Source organism: Primulina eburnea, chromosome 1 (assembly GCF_022965805.1).
Source record: "Primulina eburnea isolate SZY01 chromosome 1, ASM2296580v1, whole genome shotgun sequence".
Classification (NCBI taxonomy): Eukaryota; Viridiplantae; Streptophyta; class Magnoliopsida; order Lamiales; family Gesneriaceae; genus Primulina; species Primulina eburnea.
The window spans coordinates 58442387-58460507 of record NC_133101.1 but is presented as its reverse complement, the minus strand read 5'-3'; the positions used below and the strand labels follow the sequence as shown (position 1 = coordinate 58460507).

At 35.7% G+C, this 18121-nt stretch overlaps 3 protein-coding genes across 5 annotated transcripts; 2 read left to right on the top strand and 1 right to left on the bottom strand.

Moving 5' to 3' along the window:
* The first annotated feature begins 78 nt into the window (after nt 1–78).
* On the top strand, nt 79–4564 carry LOC140834325 (OVARIAN TUMOR DOMAIN-containing deubiquitinating enzyme 6-like). 3 transcript variants are annotated; one of them, XM_073199134.1, is made up of 9 exons: nt 79–254; nt 793–1767; nt 1996–2157; nt 2364–2441; nt 3179–3257; nt 3348–3493; nt 3662–3727; nt 3801–3975; nt 4224–4564. In XM_073199134.1, exons 2-9 carry the CDS (start codon nt 1069–1071, stop codon nt 4445–4447), a joined length of 1629 nt encoding a protein of 542 aa, XP_073055235.1. In that variant the 5' UTR covers nt 79–254; nt 793–1068; the 3' UTR covers nt 4448–4564. The 3 variants fall into 3 exon arrangements, with proteins under 3 accessions (XP_073055235.1, XP_073055253.1, XP_073055244.1); XM_073199152.1 differs by lacking the exon at nt 4224–4564 and adding an exon at nt 4086–4194 and having other exon boundaries at nt 3801–4010; XM_073199143.1 differs by having other exon boundaries at nt 81–254; nt 885–1767.
* Nucleotides 4565–5082: 518 nt separating this feature from the next.
* LOC140834302 (mRNA-decapping enzyme-like protein) lies at nt 5083–10767 on the top strand. Its single transcript, XM_073199099.1, has 8 exons — nt 5083–5362; nt 5464–5504; nt 5650–5699; nt 7096–7240; nt 7933–7989; nt 8948–9074; nt 9929–10402; nt 10486–10767. The coding sequence occupies exons 1-8, from the start codon at nt 5204–5206 to the stop codon at nt 10540–10542; spliced, it is 1110 nt and encodes a 369-aa protein (XP_073055200.1). The 5' UTR covers nt 5083–5203; the 3' UTR covers nt 10543–10767.
* Nucleotides 10768–10958: 191 nt separating this feature from the next.
* Nucleotides 10959–11958, bottom strand: LOC140834309 (phylloplanin-like). The gene is made up of 2 exons (XM_073199112.1): nt 11742–11958; nt 10959–11361 (listed from the first exon to the last, which is right to left on the bottom strand). The coding sequence occupies exons 1-2, from the start codon at nt 11908–11910 to the stop codon at nt 11075–11077; spliced, it is 456 nt and encodes a 151-aa protein (XP_073055213.1). The 5' UTR covers nt 11911–11958; the 3' UTR covers nt 10959–11074.
* Between the last annotated feature and the right edge of the window lie 6163 nt (nt 11959–18121).

Below are 18121 nucleotides of genomic sequence, written 5' to 3'. Positions count from 1 at the left end.
AACTAATCAATCCATGCCACGTGTATAAAGGATTTTTCTTTCTTTTTAATAAAATTCCAGAGTCACGTGGCCTAGTTTTTTTCTCTCCAACTAAATCACTTTCCCATTTCTCTCTCGCCTAACCTATCTATACACACACTAGCATATATGTATCGTCTTCACACACACTGGGGATTTTTCTTTGCGGTGAAGCTACCGTCTTGTATTGAAGCATCCTGAAGCCCCTGCTGTCTTCGATATTGCTTCACAGTCAGGTGAGTCGGGGTTTACTGGAATCCGGTCAACTCTCGTGTCGTCTTTTTACTGAATTTGATTTGATTCATTAGGTTTGCGTGTGCGTTACGGTTGATGTTTTAATTTTGTTTTATTTGATTGTTTTTCTACGGGATTATAGAATCTTGAACTCTGTTTTACTTCCGCGAGAGCTCTTATTTATTTATTTATTTTGATTTGGATATCGATATTCTCGCATCTGTTTCGCGTCTGTTGTTTCTGTTTTTGTGGAAGATTTGTGAGTTATTTTAATTTCAGTTGGGGAATCCGCTTGATGTATTTCTAAGATTTCATTATCTTGGTTATAATTTCTGAAGATACGTTGTTTATTATCAAGTTTGTGAATTGGGCATCACAATTTGAAATTCTTGCTGATGTTCTTTTTCTGGGCTTTTAGTTTATAGATTGTCATTCCTTCCTTTAATCGTTCTTTTTGTTTGTATGGTATATGTTATTTCTTCTCTGTAATTTGCACTTTTGAGATTGTTAGTGAAGTTTGTAATCGGAGCTTTATCACAGGTAAATTCCGGTTCTTTATCTCGGATAGAGTTTAGTTCAAGAATAAAAGATTAAGAATTCAAGGTCTCATGAGAATTGTTAGGGGAATGCAGAAATTATTTCAGGAGTCTCAAATTGTAGAGGGAGGTGTTAAGAACAAATCACTCAGTCAAGGTGTTGGTGTGGCTGCCCCCAAGGCTAGAACACGTGGCAAATTGAAACCTACAATTTTATTTATCTAATTTGGGTGGAAGTAAAGGAATAAACTGCCCACGTGGAATTTGAAATAGGGCAATAATGACTCGTATTTTAGTCCAGCGAGGTTCTTCTGGCTCGTCATCTAACCATAACAGACCATCAACTTCCGTTCCTGTGTCTGGTCCCTTTTCTTCTTCAGCTTCACTGCAAGAGCATGTTGTTAGTTCTACGCCGGTTGCTCCAGCTGTGAAAGATGGTGATTTGGTGGAAGGGCAAGATAAGATTGTAGTGGAAGAGTCAACAGAGTCCTGTGACATTTGTGAAGGCGAAAACAAGGAAAAGAAAAGTGAAGATCTGTCTCCGCATAGTTTGAACCCTGATCTGAATCAAGATTCTGAAACTATTGCCGACAATCGTGAGGTTTGTTGTGTTGGTGATTCTATGGATTCTGGGAAGACGTTAAAAGGGTCCAGCGAAGATGTAGTCACAGAAGGAAAAACTGATGCAACAACTGGAGGTTCTTTCCAGGTGGTTTCTCGTAGTTTATATCCACCTCCACCTTCCGGCCCATCCCCAAGGTCTTCTTCGGGAAACTTGAATTCTTGGATATATGCATCTAATGACTCAAATGCTGTGCGGATAGGCTCGTCTAGAGGAGGAGCAGGTCGGCCTGGTGTGTCAAGCATGTCATCTCCAACTGAGTCTCGTCCATCTTCTCCTCGATCTCATTGTGAGGGTGAAGGGTATAACAGCTCTGATGAGCAGCACACATGCTTTAGTTCCTCTTATGATGATGCAGTGAGTTTGCCCTGGTTTCATTTATTCTCTATGTAGTTGTAAAGTTTATTGTCTTTGGTTTATTCAGTTTATTAAGAGAATATCGTACAATTTTTTTGTCCATGTTTTTTCCCCAAATGATGTATAAAGAATGAAGTAAATTATTCTTATCTTAAAGTCCTTGTTGCAGAGTTGTGGTAGATCAGTGTGGTATAAGGGAATAAGGGAAGTTTATTATATTTATTGCAGGAGAGAGAGCATCAGTTTGAGACTGAATTAAAACGGGTTAAAGGGTTGGAAGTGAGAAAAATGCTAGAGGATGGAAATTGTCTTTTTCGCGCTGTTGCAGATCAAGTGTATGGTGATTCTGATCAGTGTGATTTGGTTAGGCAGATGTGCATTGACTACATGGTATGAGATAAGTAAAATTTGTTATAATTGTCATTTTTTTTTTGTATATTAACTTTGTTCGTTCCTTAACAAGTTGCAATTTAAATTTCCATCTTGATTTATATTTTGCATTTAAAAAATGGCTGCATAAAATTCATGTATTTTTTGAGAGGGCATTTTTTCCTTGTACTAAAATTTCCTCCAGTAAAAATTTTCTTTTTGTTCAGGAGCGAGAAAGAGATCACTTCTCTCAGTTTATCACAGAAGGTTTCACTACCTACTGTAAGAGGAAGAGGAGAAATGAGGTAAACAGAACTGAAGCTTCTTAAAAAACTGTTATATCCGCACTTCAAGAAAACTTTTTGGCTGCTAAATTTGTGAATCCATCTGGTTTTCTTTTTAAGAAATATATTTAGTCAATCTCATCATATGTTATTGGTCACGCAACATCGAGAGGTCAAATTAAGAGGGAGTTGATGGATTGTAAGCTTACACTTGTATAAATTAGGATGGAAGTGATAAGCAGCATCGCTTGTTTATTTAAAGTTTTTGTTGACTCTGTAGGTCTGAGGATTGTCAGATTTCAGTTGTGCATTTTAGGTGCACAAACAATGAATTTGCTTTCGTTTCCTTGTTTAAAATATTGACCACATTGCTGGAAGGAATCAAACTTGACTTACTAAGAAAAGGGGAGTGGGGAACGGATTATTGAATTAGAATGAAATTGATCGTCTCACCTGCTCTCTGTCATTTATGGTACAGTGAATCCGCAGTCTTAAGTTTCACGTCATATATGTGGCACATTATTGTGCTGTTATCATGAATTATAGTCCTTAGGAATTCTAGTGGTTCTTGAACTTCTTTTAACAAAGGTTTGTTAACAAGAAGCCTCTACTTATGTTTTCCATCGCCCTGTTTTCTCACTTCCCAAACAAGCGGAGGTTTAAAAGGGAAGAGTAATACCAGGCTGAGAATGGTTATTTAAGAATTTATAGTTCTTTTCCGTCATTATATGTAATATGTTCATTTATATTTTTTGCAGGTTTACGGAAACAATATGGAGATTCAAGCTCTGTCTGAAATGTACAATCGGCCTATCCACATATATTCTTACAGCACAGGTGTTCTACCTGTATAAGATTATGTTCTCTACAGCATTCTTTTGTCCCTTCTGGTCTTTCTTCCATTTGAATGACATAATCTTTTGATAGAACCCATTAACATATTCCATGGAAGCTATAATACGGACACGCCTCCAATACGGCTGAGTTACCATCGTCGAAACCACTATAACTCCCTTGTTGATCCACGTCGGCTGAACATTGGTGCTGGACTTGGATTTAGCAGTCTGCAGGGGGTGAGAGCCTGCATCTCAATGCAAATCTTTTCTAGCACAGGACATGATTGACTGATATTTGTTGCTGTTCTTTAGCTTTGTGCTAAAGTGTGTTATTATCCTCATCGTTATGGTCTTTGTGGTATATTTGTTATTAACAATATTTTGGTTAATTGGTTTATATGACAGGATAACATTGATAAGGATCAGGTCAAAGCAGCTATCAAATCTCAGCAAGATCAACAGATTGATAATGTAAGTTTATTTCCTGTTTGCAAAACAAACTATGTAATGTACGCCAAATAAGACGCGAGGCTTGCTTTGTTAGGCACTCGTAGCTGAGGGACGCTTCTACTCAGATCTTGAGCTCACCGAACAAGAAATAGAACGCATGGTGATGGAAACTTCAAGGGCCGAGTATCTTTCTGATAACAAGTTCAAGCAAAGGCTACCTCATAAGGAATCATCAACTTCTAGAGCTGAACCATCATCTTCTGCAGCTAGTAAGAATTCCATTACGCCGATCCATCTACCATTAGTTGAAACCATGATTCTGTAGCTGCTGTTCCTGCAGCTAGTAAGAATTCCATTATGCCGATCCATCTACCATTAGTTGAAACCATGATTCTGTAGCTGCTGTTCCTGCAGCTAATGTTTAGTTCATTAAGATGTAATACTGTTGTAAATTTTTATTTTTCACGTCATGGAATTACACACTTCACCCGGTTGTTTTTGACCTTTTGAATTTCAGAGTCATCCTCAGGAAGTGACACACAGCAGCAGGAAGTGGGGCTAAAGTTTGGCTTGCCAGGCTCAGTTCAAAATGACAGCTTGCAGATTATGTTGTCTATGGGATTCAGCTATTTGCAGGTGATTGAAGCTTACAGTATTTTCGGGGACGATATCGACTCGATGGTCTGTTACTTGATCGAAACCAGCAGCAATGGACGATGGAAAGGCAAGGCTACCAAATGAAATGATGAAAATCTCCGTGCTCTCGACACATCATATTTCGCTGACTACACGACCGCTTTGTAGATTTTAACCTTGCTGTCTGAATACGAGGAAACTCAATAAATGAGCATTTGAATTCACACTTCTCACTACACGCATATAAATATGTATGGTCATTTCACATCCTATATTGTCTTCAATTCTCTCGAGATCTTTTAGATCAAACAAATATCGAGAAATAATATAATCAGATGAAGTTTCTTCACAAAACCATCTCTGCTTTGAACTAATTCATAAATGCCATTTCACCCAACAAAAGCAAAATTTGGAACCGCGACTTTTTTTTCTATGTCGAGTTCAGTTTCAATGCACCTTTGTAAGCCTGACTTTGACTGGATTATGTCGAGGAAAATTACTAAAATATCATCTGAAATTTTTTTAGTGGTATTGTCGTTTATAAATAAAACTATATATAGGAAAATTAGGCTGTAGAAAGTTGGCTGATGAATTTTCTTTCATACCCATGGAGACGAGTACGAACCGAGAAAACAGTGTTTCACTAGCTGCTGTCTTTTCTAATACCAACGGAAGGGCAATATAGGGAATATGCAAGATATGATCCTTGTCAGTAGCAAAAAAAACCTGCCCACACACAGAGAGTCGTCTATTGAGATCACGAACTGAAGCTGCTACCTTTTCTTATATTCTACTCCCCAGTGGGTTTCTCTCTCCACACACGTATGGTAAGAAAAGAGGGGGGAGAAAGCGCCATAATCGATGTCTCAAAACGGGAGATTGACGCCGAATCTAGATGAGAAGAGCACCAAGATGTTGAATCTGACGGTGCTACAGAGAATCGATCCCTTCGTGGAGGAAATTCTCATCACTGCCGCTCACGTCACCTTCTACGAATTCAACATCGACACCAGTCAATGGGTATGCTTGCATAGATGTGTGTGTAAATTTTCGCGTTATTGATTGAGTTTGATTTCTTGGAGGGTAGTGATGCTGATTAGTTCTTTATATTGGTTTTTTAGAGTCGGAAGGATGTGGAAGGTTCCCTCTTTGTGGTTAAAAGGTGAGGGCTTACTTGGGCTTCTGAAAACTTTAGCTTTTTCGTTTTCTTTATTGAGATAGAAGAGACAGGTTATTTGGTGGATTTTACTTCATAATATTGTTTTGGGGTTGGGGTTGTGAAATATGTGAATTCTGATCCGTTTCAGGAATACCCAACCACGTTTCCAGTTTATAGTCATGAATAGGCGGAATACCGGTATGTCTCTCAACTCTTGTTATTTAGATTTTCTTTCAAAACGTGAGACCTGTGACATTGATGAAGTATTGTTGCTTTTTTATTGCCGAACATTATCATTGTTTGGCCACAATCACATGATAAATCTTTGATGAATTATGTCTCAAAGCTTAATATTGTATAAGACATTAAAAAAGTTGACAATGTTGAGATGATGAAATCTTGTCTTCAGTTTCATTCTGATTATATTACTTGAAGAACACTAAAATTTACATTAAAGTGGTTGCGTTGTGTCATGGTTGGTTGGCACAAAACACTTGTGATTACATGATACATTAATTAGCATGATAGACTTTTGATCACTCTGAGAGATTGCTACATTTCTTGATTTGATTGAGAGGAGTTGCATCCATAATTGAGAGATTTAGGCATGAACTAGTTTTGTATCAAAATTTTGAGACACCATTTATGCACTTTGGTCAAACTTATTCAATTTGATTGTGTAAAAAAATCGAAAAAGTTAAAACAATCTAGTACTGGTTTGATTACCCTTCGAGACGAGAATACAGACTATAGTGATTTAGGGGTATTAGCCGATTCTTGTTCTTTTAAAATTCCGCATCATCTACCCGATGTTAACCTATGTACTAGTTACTTACCTAAATTTTGAGATAAGTAAACCCCTTTAATGCTTAGAAGTTTTCAAAAACTCCCATGAGTTGGTAAGGAAAAAATTTGGAGTTTGTGAAAAAAAAATTATAATGAAGGGGATGGATTGGAAAAGAAGAAGAAGAAGATGATGATGATGTGGAAGCATGATCCAAACTGTTATGGTAGTGATATCATGTGTGGAGGGCGTTATTTCGAAATGTCTGCAGCATGTTAGACCGCACCAACTCATTTTATAACACAATGCTGTAAAAATATGCACAATGTTGCCATTTGATAGAGTGTTTAAAAAATATGCTCAGTCAATTGGGAAAATATTCTACAACCTGAAAAACTCACTAGTAGAAGACAGAGACTAGGAAAATGACGAAAAAGACACATGAGACATCTTCCTTGAAGATTCTCCGAGGCTGCAAGTTTAAGTTGCTTCATTATTTAATTTTCATTCTTAATTAAATAATTATTGAAAAGTATAGAGTTTCAGGAAAAGAAGAAAACATTGGTGCCTGTTAGGTGAATCATTTGGAATAATATGATATAAGATCATTATGTATCTGCATAACAAGTCTGACCTTTATGAATCTTCCTAATGTTGGAATATCCACTTATCTTCAAAGATGTTGCGTGAATTATTAGGTTAACATTGTTAGTGTGTAAGAAAAGCATCTCACGCTGCAGTTTCTTACTTCGTTTGGCACTTATATGTCTCCATCTATATTGAGATGTTTCAGTCTGTTGCTGTACTCAGATAATCTTGTTGAGAATCTCTTGGGAGATTTTGAGTATGAAGTGCAGGTTCCATATCTATTATATCGAAATGCTTCTCAAGAGGTAAATGGAATATGGTTCTACAATGCTCGTGAATGTGAAGAGGTTGCAAATCTATTTAACAGGTTGGTATATAATAATCAAATATTATTGTTACTCTGTGTCTTTTTTTATTTTTCCCTGACAAGGTAATTTGGTAAGTGGCCTGATTTTCATGAACTCGTGGACCCTCTAGATGCAGCTGATTGATCTGTGTGGTTGTTGTCTGGATTTTTTAAAAAAATTCCTGTTATTTTTGCATGAATGGCAAGCAACTGATGGTCGTCACTGTAGTAAATGAAACAGATGGGCTGCATTGATATAAATACTTAAACATTTACTGCCATGAAATCAATTTCTTGGGTGCCGCTGATGTTGGCAGATTATATTCATTAAATGCCTCGGGTGGGTTAGGGATTACCACAAATATTTAAATTATATACAAAACGCCTGAGAAGAATAAGAGTAGTTCACTTGTGCAAGATGTTCCATATCACAAGATTCTTTTGCTTGAGTTTTTTGGTTTCTGGGTGAAATTGTGTGTTGATTATGAGAACTTTACTGGAATTTTAAGGGATCGTCACCTGTTCCGATATAAAATTCTCCATTTAAATTTATATGGTAACATAGGTGAGGGAAAACAGTATAAGCAATGTTTCAAGTTTATTTTTGTTTTTTTTTGGGCTAGAAATTTGATAATATTTTTTATTCTTGTCTTTTTTATCTGTGTTGTTGGAAGTTGTGATTCTGCTACTTAATCCTGTGATTTTATGATTAGGATACTCAATGCATTTTCCAAGGTGCCTACGAAGTCTAAGGTTTCTTCTAGTAAAAGGTAATTGTCCGTTTATGTTTATTTAATTCATGGATACATTAAATTTGAGTGCACCAAATTCGATGTAGTTCAAAAAATTGTGTGGTTACTACATATCCAAATTGAATTTTTCCTACAGAACTGCAGTTATTATCTGTTATAAAATGACGTGGACCTGGAATATTACGTAGGAGTAATTTATGTTGAACTTTAATTCTGGGACTATGACAGGTAAGGAATCAAACAGGATCATGCATTTTTTTCATCGGGGCTTCTATTTACTCCCATCCCAGTTCATTCCTGATGTTCACCCCTGTAATGACTTATCGCTGAAGTCTGAACTCCTATTTGTGAGTAATATGCCAGAATTTTATCGGTAGAAATGAAATGTTAAGGTCATATTATTATTTACAAGGATATAAAACATCACTAAAAATGAAAAGGTTTCAACTAATTACGAGGTTGTAGGAGTCAACTGTTTTGTCAACTCTGAGAGGCCCAGGAAGAGCCACTTTAATATATGTGGGGAAAGTGGAGATTTTTGTGAGTGATAAATTTGAAAAGACCCATTGGGCGAATGAAGGAACTGAACAATGGGAAGGTCCTTTCTGGCATTATTGACAAGATTAAATGATGTATTAGGGTTAGGTTTCTTTTGGGTTCAGTCTGTGGGTTTAGGGCTCTATTGAAAGTAACAGTCATTTTCTTGAATCTAAATTAATTTATTGAACAAGGGTTTTCAGATCTTGGCTATGCTTTAACCTTTTGTCATCTTTTATTTAGGATCATTGTGTTTTATGCCTAGAGTGTGCTGTTCTACCTTGTGAATCTAATCTTGGACTTTTAAATATCTGGAATTAAATAGCATGTTTTGTGTGTTCTATCTTGTGAATCTAATCTTGGACTTTTTAATATCTGGAATTAAATAGCATGTTTTGTTTGTTGAAAAAGATATATTGAATAGGATTGTTTGTTGCAGTGAGTTTGAAGAACTGGAAGCAGTTCCAACACTTTCTGTGATGGATGGCCCTCTAGAGCCATCAACTTCGGCCGCCTCCAATTTTAATGATGTCCCTGATGATCCTTCATTTGTGAACTTCTTCAGTGTATGCTTCGTTTCCTTTTTAAGTTTTCCAATGTTTGCTGTTTTTTTGTAGATGGCTATATGAGCTAATGAACAACTATCAAGTCAGATATTTGAACTGTTATTAAAGTTTGTTTGCGTTCATTCTTCTGATTGTGCGTCTTTCTGAACCTTAATTGTCTAGATTGTTGGAACCAGGAGGCTGTCATTGCAAAAGTTTCAAACAAAAGTTGTGCAATTAAGCTGGTTTTGTGCTTCCTGGTTTGATCGAGTTGTTGACAGAGGCTTCTTTGTTAAAACAACCCAAGGGCCATTCTCATAAAAGTTACCAATAAAGTATATCAGTTTATGTGGTTTTGCGCTTTTTGGTGTGAGTGACCAATTGAAAAATGCATTTTGTCCGTACAAATGTGTCTTGATACTCGCGAACATGTGGGAGCACCTGGATTTTTGTTATTTTGAGAGCATTTAGTTCTCAGTGATCTTTGGTAAATCTATAAAGTACATTTAAGACCTTTAGTTGGTGTCATGTTTTCTGAAGTTCTCATAAAATTTCAGAGTTCATTTACATTTTTGTTTTATTAGATCCTCATCTATATTTACTGAGCAAGTATACTAATAAGTTGGCAAGAAGCCAATCAATTGTAAGATAGGGATAGTATAGGTTGACCAACCTCAAACTCTTGAGGAATGGACTCATGTTCAAAAAATTTTGATTTGTCATTCTTTTTATTCCAGTGGTTCTGAGACTAAGTGTTCGAGTTTCACTTTGATTCATTCTTATTCCTTAGCAGACTGTTATTCTGACTCTTGCATCAGTACTATAATTATTTTGGCATGTGATAAACTTGACAAGCTAAAGTTAAATGTTTGCAGACTGCTATGAATATAGGACCTGCTTCAAATGCAGCAATAGCTGGGCAGCCATACCGTTCCTCTGTACCTGTGATTACTACATCTCATCCACAAGTTGTTACTCTTCCCACTATAGCAACTGCTCAGGCTCCGTCTGCCTTGTCTACTTCTACACCTATATTGTCAATTCTGGACTCGTCTGAAGCCAATGCTACAATGAAGCGTTCAACCGACCTTGTGAAGCCGTCATCATTTTTTGGCCCACCACCTTCTTCTCAACTTTCTATCATGCCTCCGGTTTCTTCATCTATACCTACTGCGCCTCCATTGAATCCCCCTGTTAATCTACAACGACCTTATGGTGTTCCTTTACTCCAGCCATTTCCACCACCAACTCCTCCGTTGTCACTCACTCCAGCTCCTCTTCCTTCACCAAATTACGGGCCTTCTATAAGCAGAGAAAAAGTCCAGGAAGCACTTCAAATGCTTGTTCAGGTATTCAAATCTTGATAGATTTTGCTTCAATTTTCATCATTAAACGTTATTTTTACCTATTCTGCATATATTTGCGTGCACAGGACAATCAATTTATAGACATGGTTTACCGAGCAGTGCTGAATGCTCATCAGATGTGATAATAGTTTGGAAAATGTGGTAAATCGTTTCCTACTTTATACCTTGTGGGGAGAAAATATTCGTAGGTCTCTGTCTATGACGATATGTGTACTTGAGCTCTTGTATAATGTTTGTGTTAATTTTTTAGTTGATTTCAGTTTCAAGAATGTGTGTATTTTGTTGGTTTGTTGGGCTATGGAAGAGGTCATCGTTCACAATTTTATTAAATACCTTGGTTGCTATTACGCTACGCCTTTCTGATTTTGTTTGAAGAAATTTAACCTTGAACCAAGAAAATATATATAATTAATATCATGTAAATGGTATTCCACTATACCCGTCAAATCGAAGCATACATTTATGAATAATGTTAAAATACACAAATATATCAATTATATCGTGATATTTCGTTATTATATTATGATATTTGTATTGAATTTTTCATGAGATTTAAGAATAATTGTATAAATATGGTTGTATATGTAGCATTACAATACAATTATTAATGGATTACATAGACTTCCTCCAATATGTATTGATACAAAAAGGCAGCTACGGCTGGAGTGTAAAACCTGCGGCGGCCATGTAAGTGAGTGGAAGAAACCCGTATACTGTTTTCACGAAGCGCAAGTTCGACACAAGGCCCGTGGCCGGAAGTGCTGCATTGCAACTTGAGAGCGGCGTCAGTACAAACAATCTGCAGTTGGAGACTATTGAATTGACGGTTGCGTTGGGTCGAGGGATCAACACCACCAAATACGCCCCATTTGAATTGGTTGTTCCGTTCACCGGTGCCAACGCCACCACATCTGCCGAGCATGCAACCTGCAAGGCAGCGTCTGCAGGCAAAATGGGTGTCAAACTTGTATCAGGCAAAGTAGGAATCCGGAATACATGCGCCATATATATACAATTGCAAGGCTTTTTGTACTTCTTTTCTTCATTATATATACTAGTTACTCTAACGCAACGTGTGTGTACAGTCTTTTTTTTTCATTTTCGATTGACTAAATTGAAATTTGACCAATTATGAAGGGACTAAATTGATATTTGAATTTTGTAAATAAAAAAAATAAAAATAAAAGTGTGTTGAAAATCTAAAATAAAATACAAAAGTGTAATATTAGTATCATATAACAGTAAAGTTGGGATTAATCATAATCCTATCCTATCCTATCCTAATAATAATATATAAAAACACAAGTGAGGGTGGATTTACTTGGAAACACTGGAGTGGCACTGGCATTGGGGCCGGCAGTAATATTGCCATTCGTGGTGCAATACAGAGTTCCATTGACATGTATTATTCCAATTGTACTTTGGGCATCTGCTAAACTTGTTGCCGATATTGCAACTAAGAGGAAAATCAAGACATTTTTAATGGCCATATTGTCAAGAAATTGGGAGTAAGTTTGGTGCTTTCAATTTGCTTAGCTTTTGAGTACTGATTGCAAATTAAAGGGTTCCATCTAGTTAAATTTATAGACTTGAATTTCTTCGTTTTTTGGGCTACGGATGTGCTGCTAATTCTTGAATATAATGAAATGGTCTCGGTCAAAATACGACTTACGAATTTTGCAATAATGCGGCCGATGTCGAATAACTCAATTTGATGGAAGTCATAGACATTAAAACTATAGTGCCATACGGTCCATTCTCATTCTCGTAAATGCATAATAACGAATACAAATAAATTTAAACACAAAAACTCATATGAGACAGTCTCACAGGTCAATTTTGTGAAACATATATTCTATATGAGTCATCTACGAAATAGTACTACTTTTTATGTCAAATATATTACTTTTTAAGTAAATATGGATATGATTGATCCGTCTCACGAATAAAGATCCGTGATATCGTCTTGTGAAAGACCTACTCAATTTTAAATATAAAAAAATATTGACGAATGGTAATGATAAACTTTGTAAATAAATACACATCAAAATCACAACTTGTATCAAAATTGGAATATTTGTATATATGTTCGACTATATTAGTCGCTGGGAAATTTGAAACATGTATTATTGTTTTTATTTTCTAATAATCGACGTTTTTCTTACTTTATTTTTTACACGTGACATGTAAATAACAACATTATTAGTAAATACATCCTTTAATTTTTTGCTCGGATTAGCATTTTTTAACTTATTGGGAAATATTTTTTTTCAAGATTGGAAATTCACATACTCTGCAGATTAGTGAATAATGAGCTGGTTAATCGCATTTTCTTCCACGGCGGCAGCCTAAAATATCTAAATAATTAGAAAATCAAATATCCATTATTTTCAGCCTTTAACTTTCATTTAATTGATTTATGATTGATTCTTTTTATTTTAATCAAATGAAATGATAAAATAATTGCCTAAATCGAGAATAGAGACGATGTATTTGGTTCTTCACATGGAGAAACACATTCATTCGATCTTACATTAATTAGGACAGTATCCAATGGTGTAATGTAATATAAATCTGATTTTTCATGATGTTCAATGTACGATTGCACGTCAAAAATCATATATAAATCAATTATTAAGCCATTGTAACTAAAAATCATATACAATTTTGTCTAATATTTTTGTAGCTCGAGGACTTCATTTGTCAATACTAACTCAACACTCTCAATAAGAATGAAAACTTGGCTCCATCACCAGACTCGCCGTGTAATTTCATGCCTACAACCGATCCACTTTCGTTTGATATTTGGGCCTAAATTCCCTACCATGCATCTCAAGATCTCAAGATTCAATGGAAGCATAAATGAAGTCATTATTCCAATACAAAACAAATAAATTAGTAATATAATAATAATTAAACATTTATTTGAGAATATTGCAATGGATTAATATTCGGATGAATGAATGTAGTCTGTCCAGTTGACCGTTATCCAAATTTGACCAATATTCGTACAAATCACAAAGCCACACGTGAAACCGCGTACCCTAATTAAAAGCTGCCCAAGCCGGGCGTATCCAAATTTGACCGCTTTCATACGAATCAAAATGCAACACGTGAAACAGCACAACCACGTGCCCTAATTAGAAGCTAACCACCACCCCCCCAACCCCCACCCCCACAGTGTCATTGCTTCTTCTTTTTTAAATTGTTTCACACAAATCGAAACGACGTTTAGCGACGATTTCTCAGAATCCGTTGCTAATAGCGACGGTTTGTAATAAACCGTCGCTACTAGCGACGGATTCTGAGAAACTGTCGCTAAACTCCAATTTATTTTTTTAAAAAACAACTGACACAGAGACGGCCACTCACAATGAAAAGGGTGTTAAATAGGTGTTACACCCTATTCTGGGTGCTCTTATGGACGTGATTTTGTATCCATACTGTCGATAAATTGAGATCAAACAACAGAATGCAAAATTTCCAAGATGTGAAAGGTGTTTCATTGTTCGGTAAAATTTGTAAATCTACTTTTTTTATCGGTATTTTGTATTCATCTTTAATATTTTTGTTTGAACTTCAAACAGTGGCACAATTGTATAAAAAGGTTTATATAGGCTTTTAAAGATTTATAGGACACCAACCGAAACCGGATTTTATATCCAACAGCTTCAGTGTTTGATTTTTCAAACACAAGATTTACTTTCAAACACCCTGTACATCTTGGAAATTTTACATTCTGTTGTTTCGTTCTAAATTTAGAACATTAGGGCAACTCCAACCCTTGCTCCACAATGGAGTTGCTCCATTGTGGAGCAAGGTTTTTCACTCCAATCCAGCACCACAAATGGTGCTGGACTGGAGTTGCCTTAAAAATCACTCTACATGCTGCGCCACATCTCTTTTCTTTTTTTTTTTAAATTTTTTTATTTGTTTTTAAATAATTATAAATATTTAATATTTTATTATATATTAATTATATAATTAATATTTTTATTTTTTTAATTTTTAAAATAATTTTTTCTTGAAACTTAAATATTAATTTAAATTTTTTTAAATATTTTTTAAAAAAATTAAATAGATATTAAATTAATTTAATAAACAACCAAATTATATTACTAGTACATTAAAATGATACATTTTACAACATAATACGAAATAATTTTAAAAACAACAACAAACAAACAACAAAATTACGATACAAACAATAAAATTTATTAAATGATATTTAGTAATCTGGTAAACCAGATCCTGGTAAACAGAGATGCTCACTATGAACTACGAAATGCGTTAATTGAGCACTTGGAAGAATATAGTAATTCTAATATTTAATATTGTGCTTGTATCGTATTTATTTTTTAAAATAAATATTTGTATCATTTTCAATGTTTTTTATCTTATATATAATGTTATGCTTGTATTGTATTTTATTCTTGAAATAAATATTTATATCGTTTTCAATGATTATATTGAAATAAAATATTTGTATCATTAAATAATTATCTTATTTATATAAAATAATTAATCGATTTTGTAATAAATAATGAAATAATATAATTATATTTATTATGTATAATTGTGTAATGGAATTATAAATAGTTGTTATTGAATTAAAATTAATATTATAAGAATATTCTGATAATATTTTTTTCTAGTGTAAAATGTAGTGTAGATAGGTTGGAGATGAATTTAGTGTTACACTATTGTAGTGCAGAATATAGTGCAGAATGTAGTGCAGTGGGTTGGAGATGGTCTTAATATCATATGAGTTTTAAACTATCAATATTAATAATGTTATTTATATAAAAAAAATTAAATTAATATACATATAATATGTAAACGTACTACATATAAAATGTGCGATAATTTCTTAGATATCACAATCGCTGCTTTACAGCATCCACAATGAATTAGTGTGTGAAGTCAATGAACTTAAAGCACTTATTTTTTTTTAAAAAAATTCCTTAAAAAACATTTTGTTTTATTACTATCTCCCTCTTTTTGTCTTTCTTAGACAAAATGAGATCAAACTCATTTATTCTTGTTTAGCTCAAATCATCTTTTCCTGAGTTAGAGAATTTTTCTCCCCCTAAATAAAATACGGTTAGCAAGAGTGTTTTTAGTAGTGTTGACAACATTCGGAACAACACCTGCACAAATTTTTTGATATTTCAGTGAAGCATTAGGAACAAGATAACAACCTAGATTATGAAGAACCTGACACAGAAACAACACACAACAAAAAAAAACACAGGAGAAACAGAAACACATTCAATCATCCTCTTCTTCATTGGTATCAGCAAAATCCTCATCATCCTTGGTTCCTGATGGACCAGCTTCTGTTTGATCATCACCATCTAGGGGTGTCAATCGGGTGGGTTAGGCCGGGTTTCGGGTCAACCCGCGAATTTTTTTTATTTTTTTTTCAACCTGAACCCGAAGCAACCCGAAAACCCCCAACCCGAACACGAACCCGCATAACCCACTCAACCCGTCTAACCCGCCTAACCAAAATTTTATTTTTTTTTTAATTTTTTTAAAAAATTAATGAAAAAAATTCAAAAAAATTAAAAATAATAATAATATTTTAATTTAAACACATAATGACAAAATTTTCGATTTAAATTTGAAAGTTTAATCGTAGAAAATTACAAATATATTTACTAAATCAAATAAAAAATTGTTAAAAAATAAAAAATATGCAAAATAATATTAAATGATGAAAATTTATCATATAAATATACAATAAATTTTGTTCAAACATATCATATATAAAAATATATGTAATAATTTCAAAAAAAAAAAGTTCACGGGTCAATCCGCGACCCAACCCAACCCGAAACCTGCCTAAGATGACACTAACTCGAATACACCCAACCCGAACCCGAAAAACCCCAACCCGAACCTGATTTTTTTCGTGTTGGGTCGTGTCGCATTTTGACACCCCTACCACCATCTCCCCATATTTGTCCTGGAAAGACTCCTACCTCCAAAAAGAGCATGTGGTTAGCTACCAGATCCTCATAATAACCAATGTATGCCTTAGCCTGGAAGATCTTGGTAAGGGCATGATCAATCTGAGCCTGAATTTCAGCTACGGTGAACTTCACGAATCCATCTGCCGGTGGAGTAGAAGTGCTTGGAGGAAAACCAGATACTGTAGGAGTATCACCAGATGCAGACCACGGAAGATCGATCGATCTATTTTCTTTAAAGAAAGCAGGGGCAATTTTAAATGTATCACTGGTGGTGGATAGTTGCTCATCAATTTATCTAATAAAGCCTTGAGAGACAAGCATTCCATAGATCAATGATGGGAATGAGAGTTTCGAAGCTTCGAGTCCTCCAGCGGCACATTGAAGGACGGTCTGGAAAACGAGGTTCCCAAAATTGAACACTCATCTTGTCCCAATGGAGTGCAGTATGGTCGCTTGATGTCTTGTCACGATGGTTGAATTTGTCGAGGGTGTCCAATTTCGAATAGCCAGCTTGTGTAACACTGAGTAAAAGGATGTTAAATTGGCAGCTGATAGCTTCTGTGGATGTGTTGGGAAATGAGTAATAAGACCCCCAGTGAGGGTGGAGGTGTTACCTCATGGATATCAGGAGGGAGTCCATCTTCGGAATCAGTTAGTGTATTGTAATGCAGATTGACAATAGTAGGATTAAAATCAAAAATTCGGTTACGAACATAAACATGCTCATATTTGTCTCACCTTTTATCACCTACCCCAGGAGATAGGTTTGCGTAGAATTCCAGAACTAGTTTCCGACATAAAGGTGTGACATTAGAGACATTCGAGTAGAGATGGCAGTGCTTGAGAAATGCGATCAGATTGTGTTTTGCAAAGGCATCAGTATCGACATTCCTTTCTTCAATGAATTTGCGACGTGCATAAAGATACCACTGATCAACTGCCTGCTCGGTGTAGAATTTGGTAGAGAAAGCGGTGTCCAAGTCATAATCACTGAGGTCTGTGTTGTCCTCAGTGTGAGCAACATCCTTAGCAACATCCTGTTCCGCATGCTCATGTTCTTCAAAAACTTCATCTTCATCATCAGGCTTGTCATTATAACGGCTGGATTCAGTAGAGCTTCCAGATTCTTGGGGAGCAACAGAACCAGATGGGGCTTCAACTTTTTAATTTTTCAAGTTGGCCATAAATTGGGCCAACGTGATTTCCTCTTCTGTAGATGGTGAGGGCTTTGGTAGAGGAACGGAGGGTGCGTTCTCATTGGAATCAGTGGCTTTGCTGGAGGACGAACTATTTTCCTTAGGCGGAGAGCTAGTCTTCTTGCGGGCCACAAACTCGTAGTCACCATCATCCGAGTCATCGCCTGAGGTGTTATCTGGATCAACAAGGGAAGGACGGGTTGACCCTTCACCCTTGCGGCGAAAATGCTTTGATGTAGTCAAATCGGGGTTGTACCCTATTTGTCTCTTCGATCGACGAACGGGTGGCCGTGGTGGATTAAATACCTGTATTATTGGTGTATTTTCAACATTGAATGCATTTCCTGGCTCGCCCGGTGCGATTACCTCCAATGGTATAGGCTGATCAGTAACAGGAACTAGTGCCGTAGAGGGCTCTACAGGATATGTTGTTGAAGATGTTGTTGAGGCAGGGGCAACCTCTTCGCGGTGTCCCATCTCGCTTCGAATGTCGTGGGAATCAAAACCATTTCCTGCCATTTGAGTGT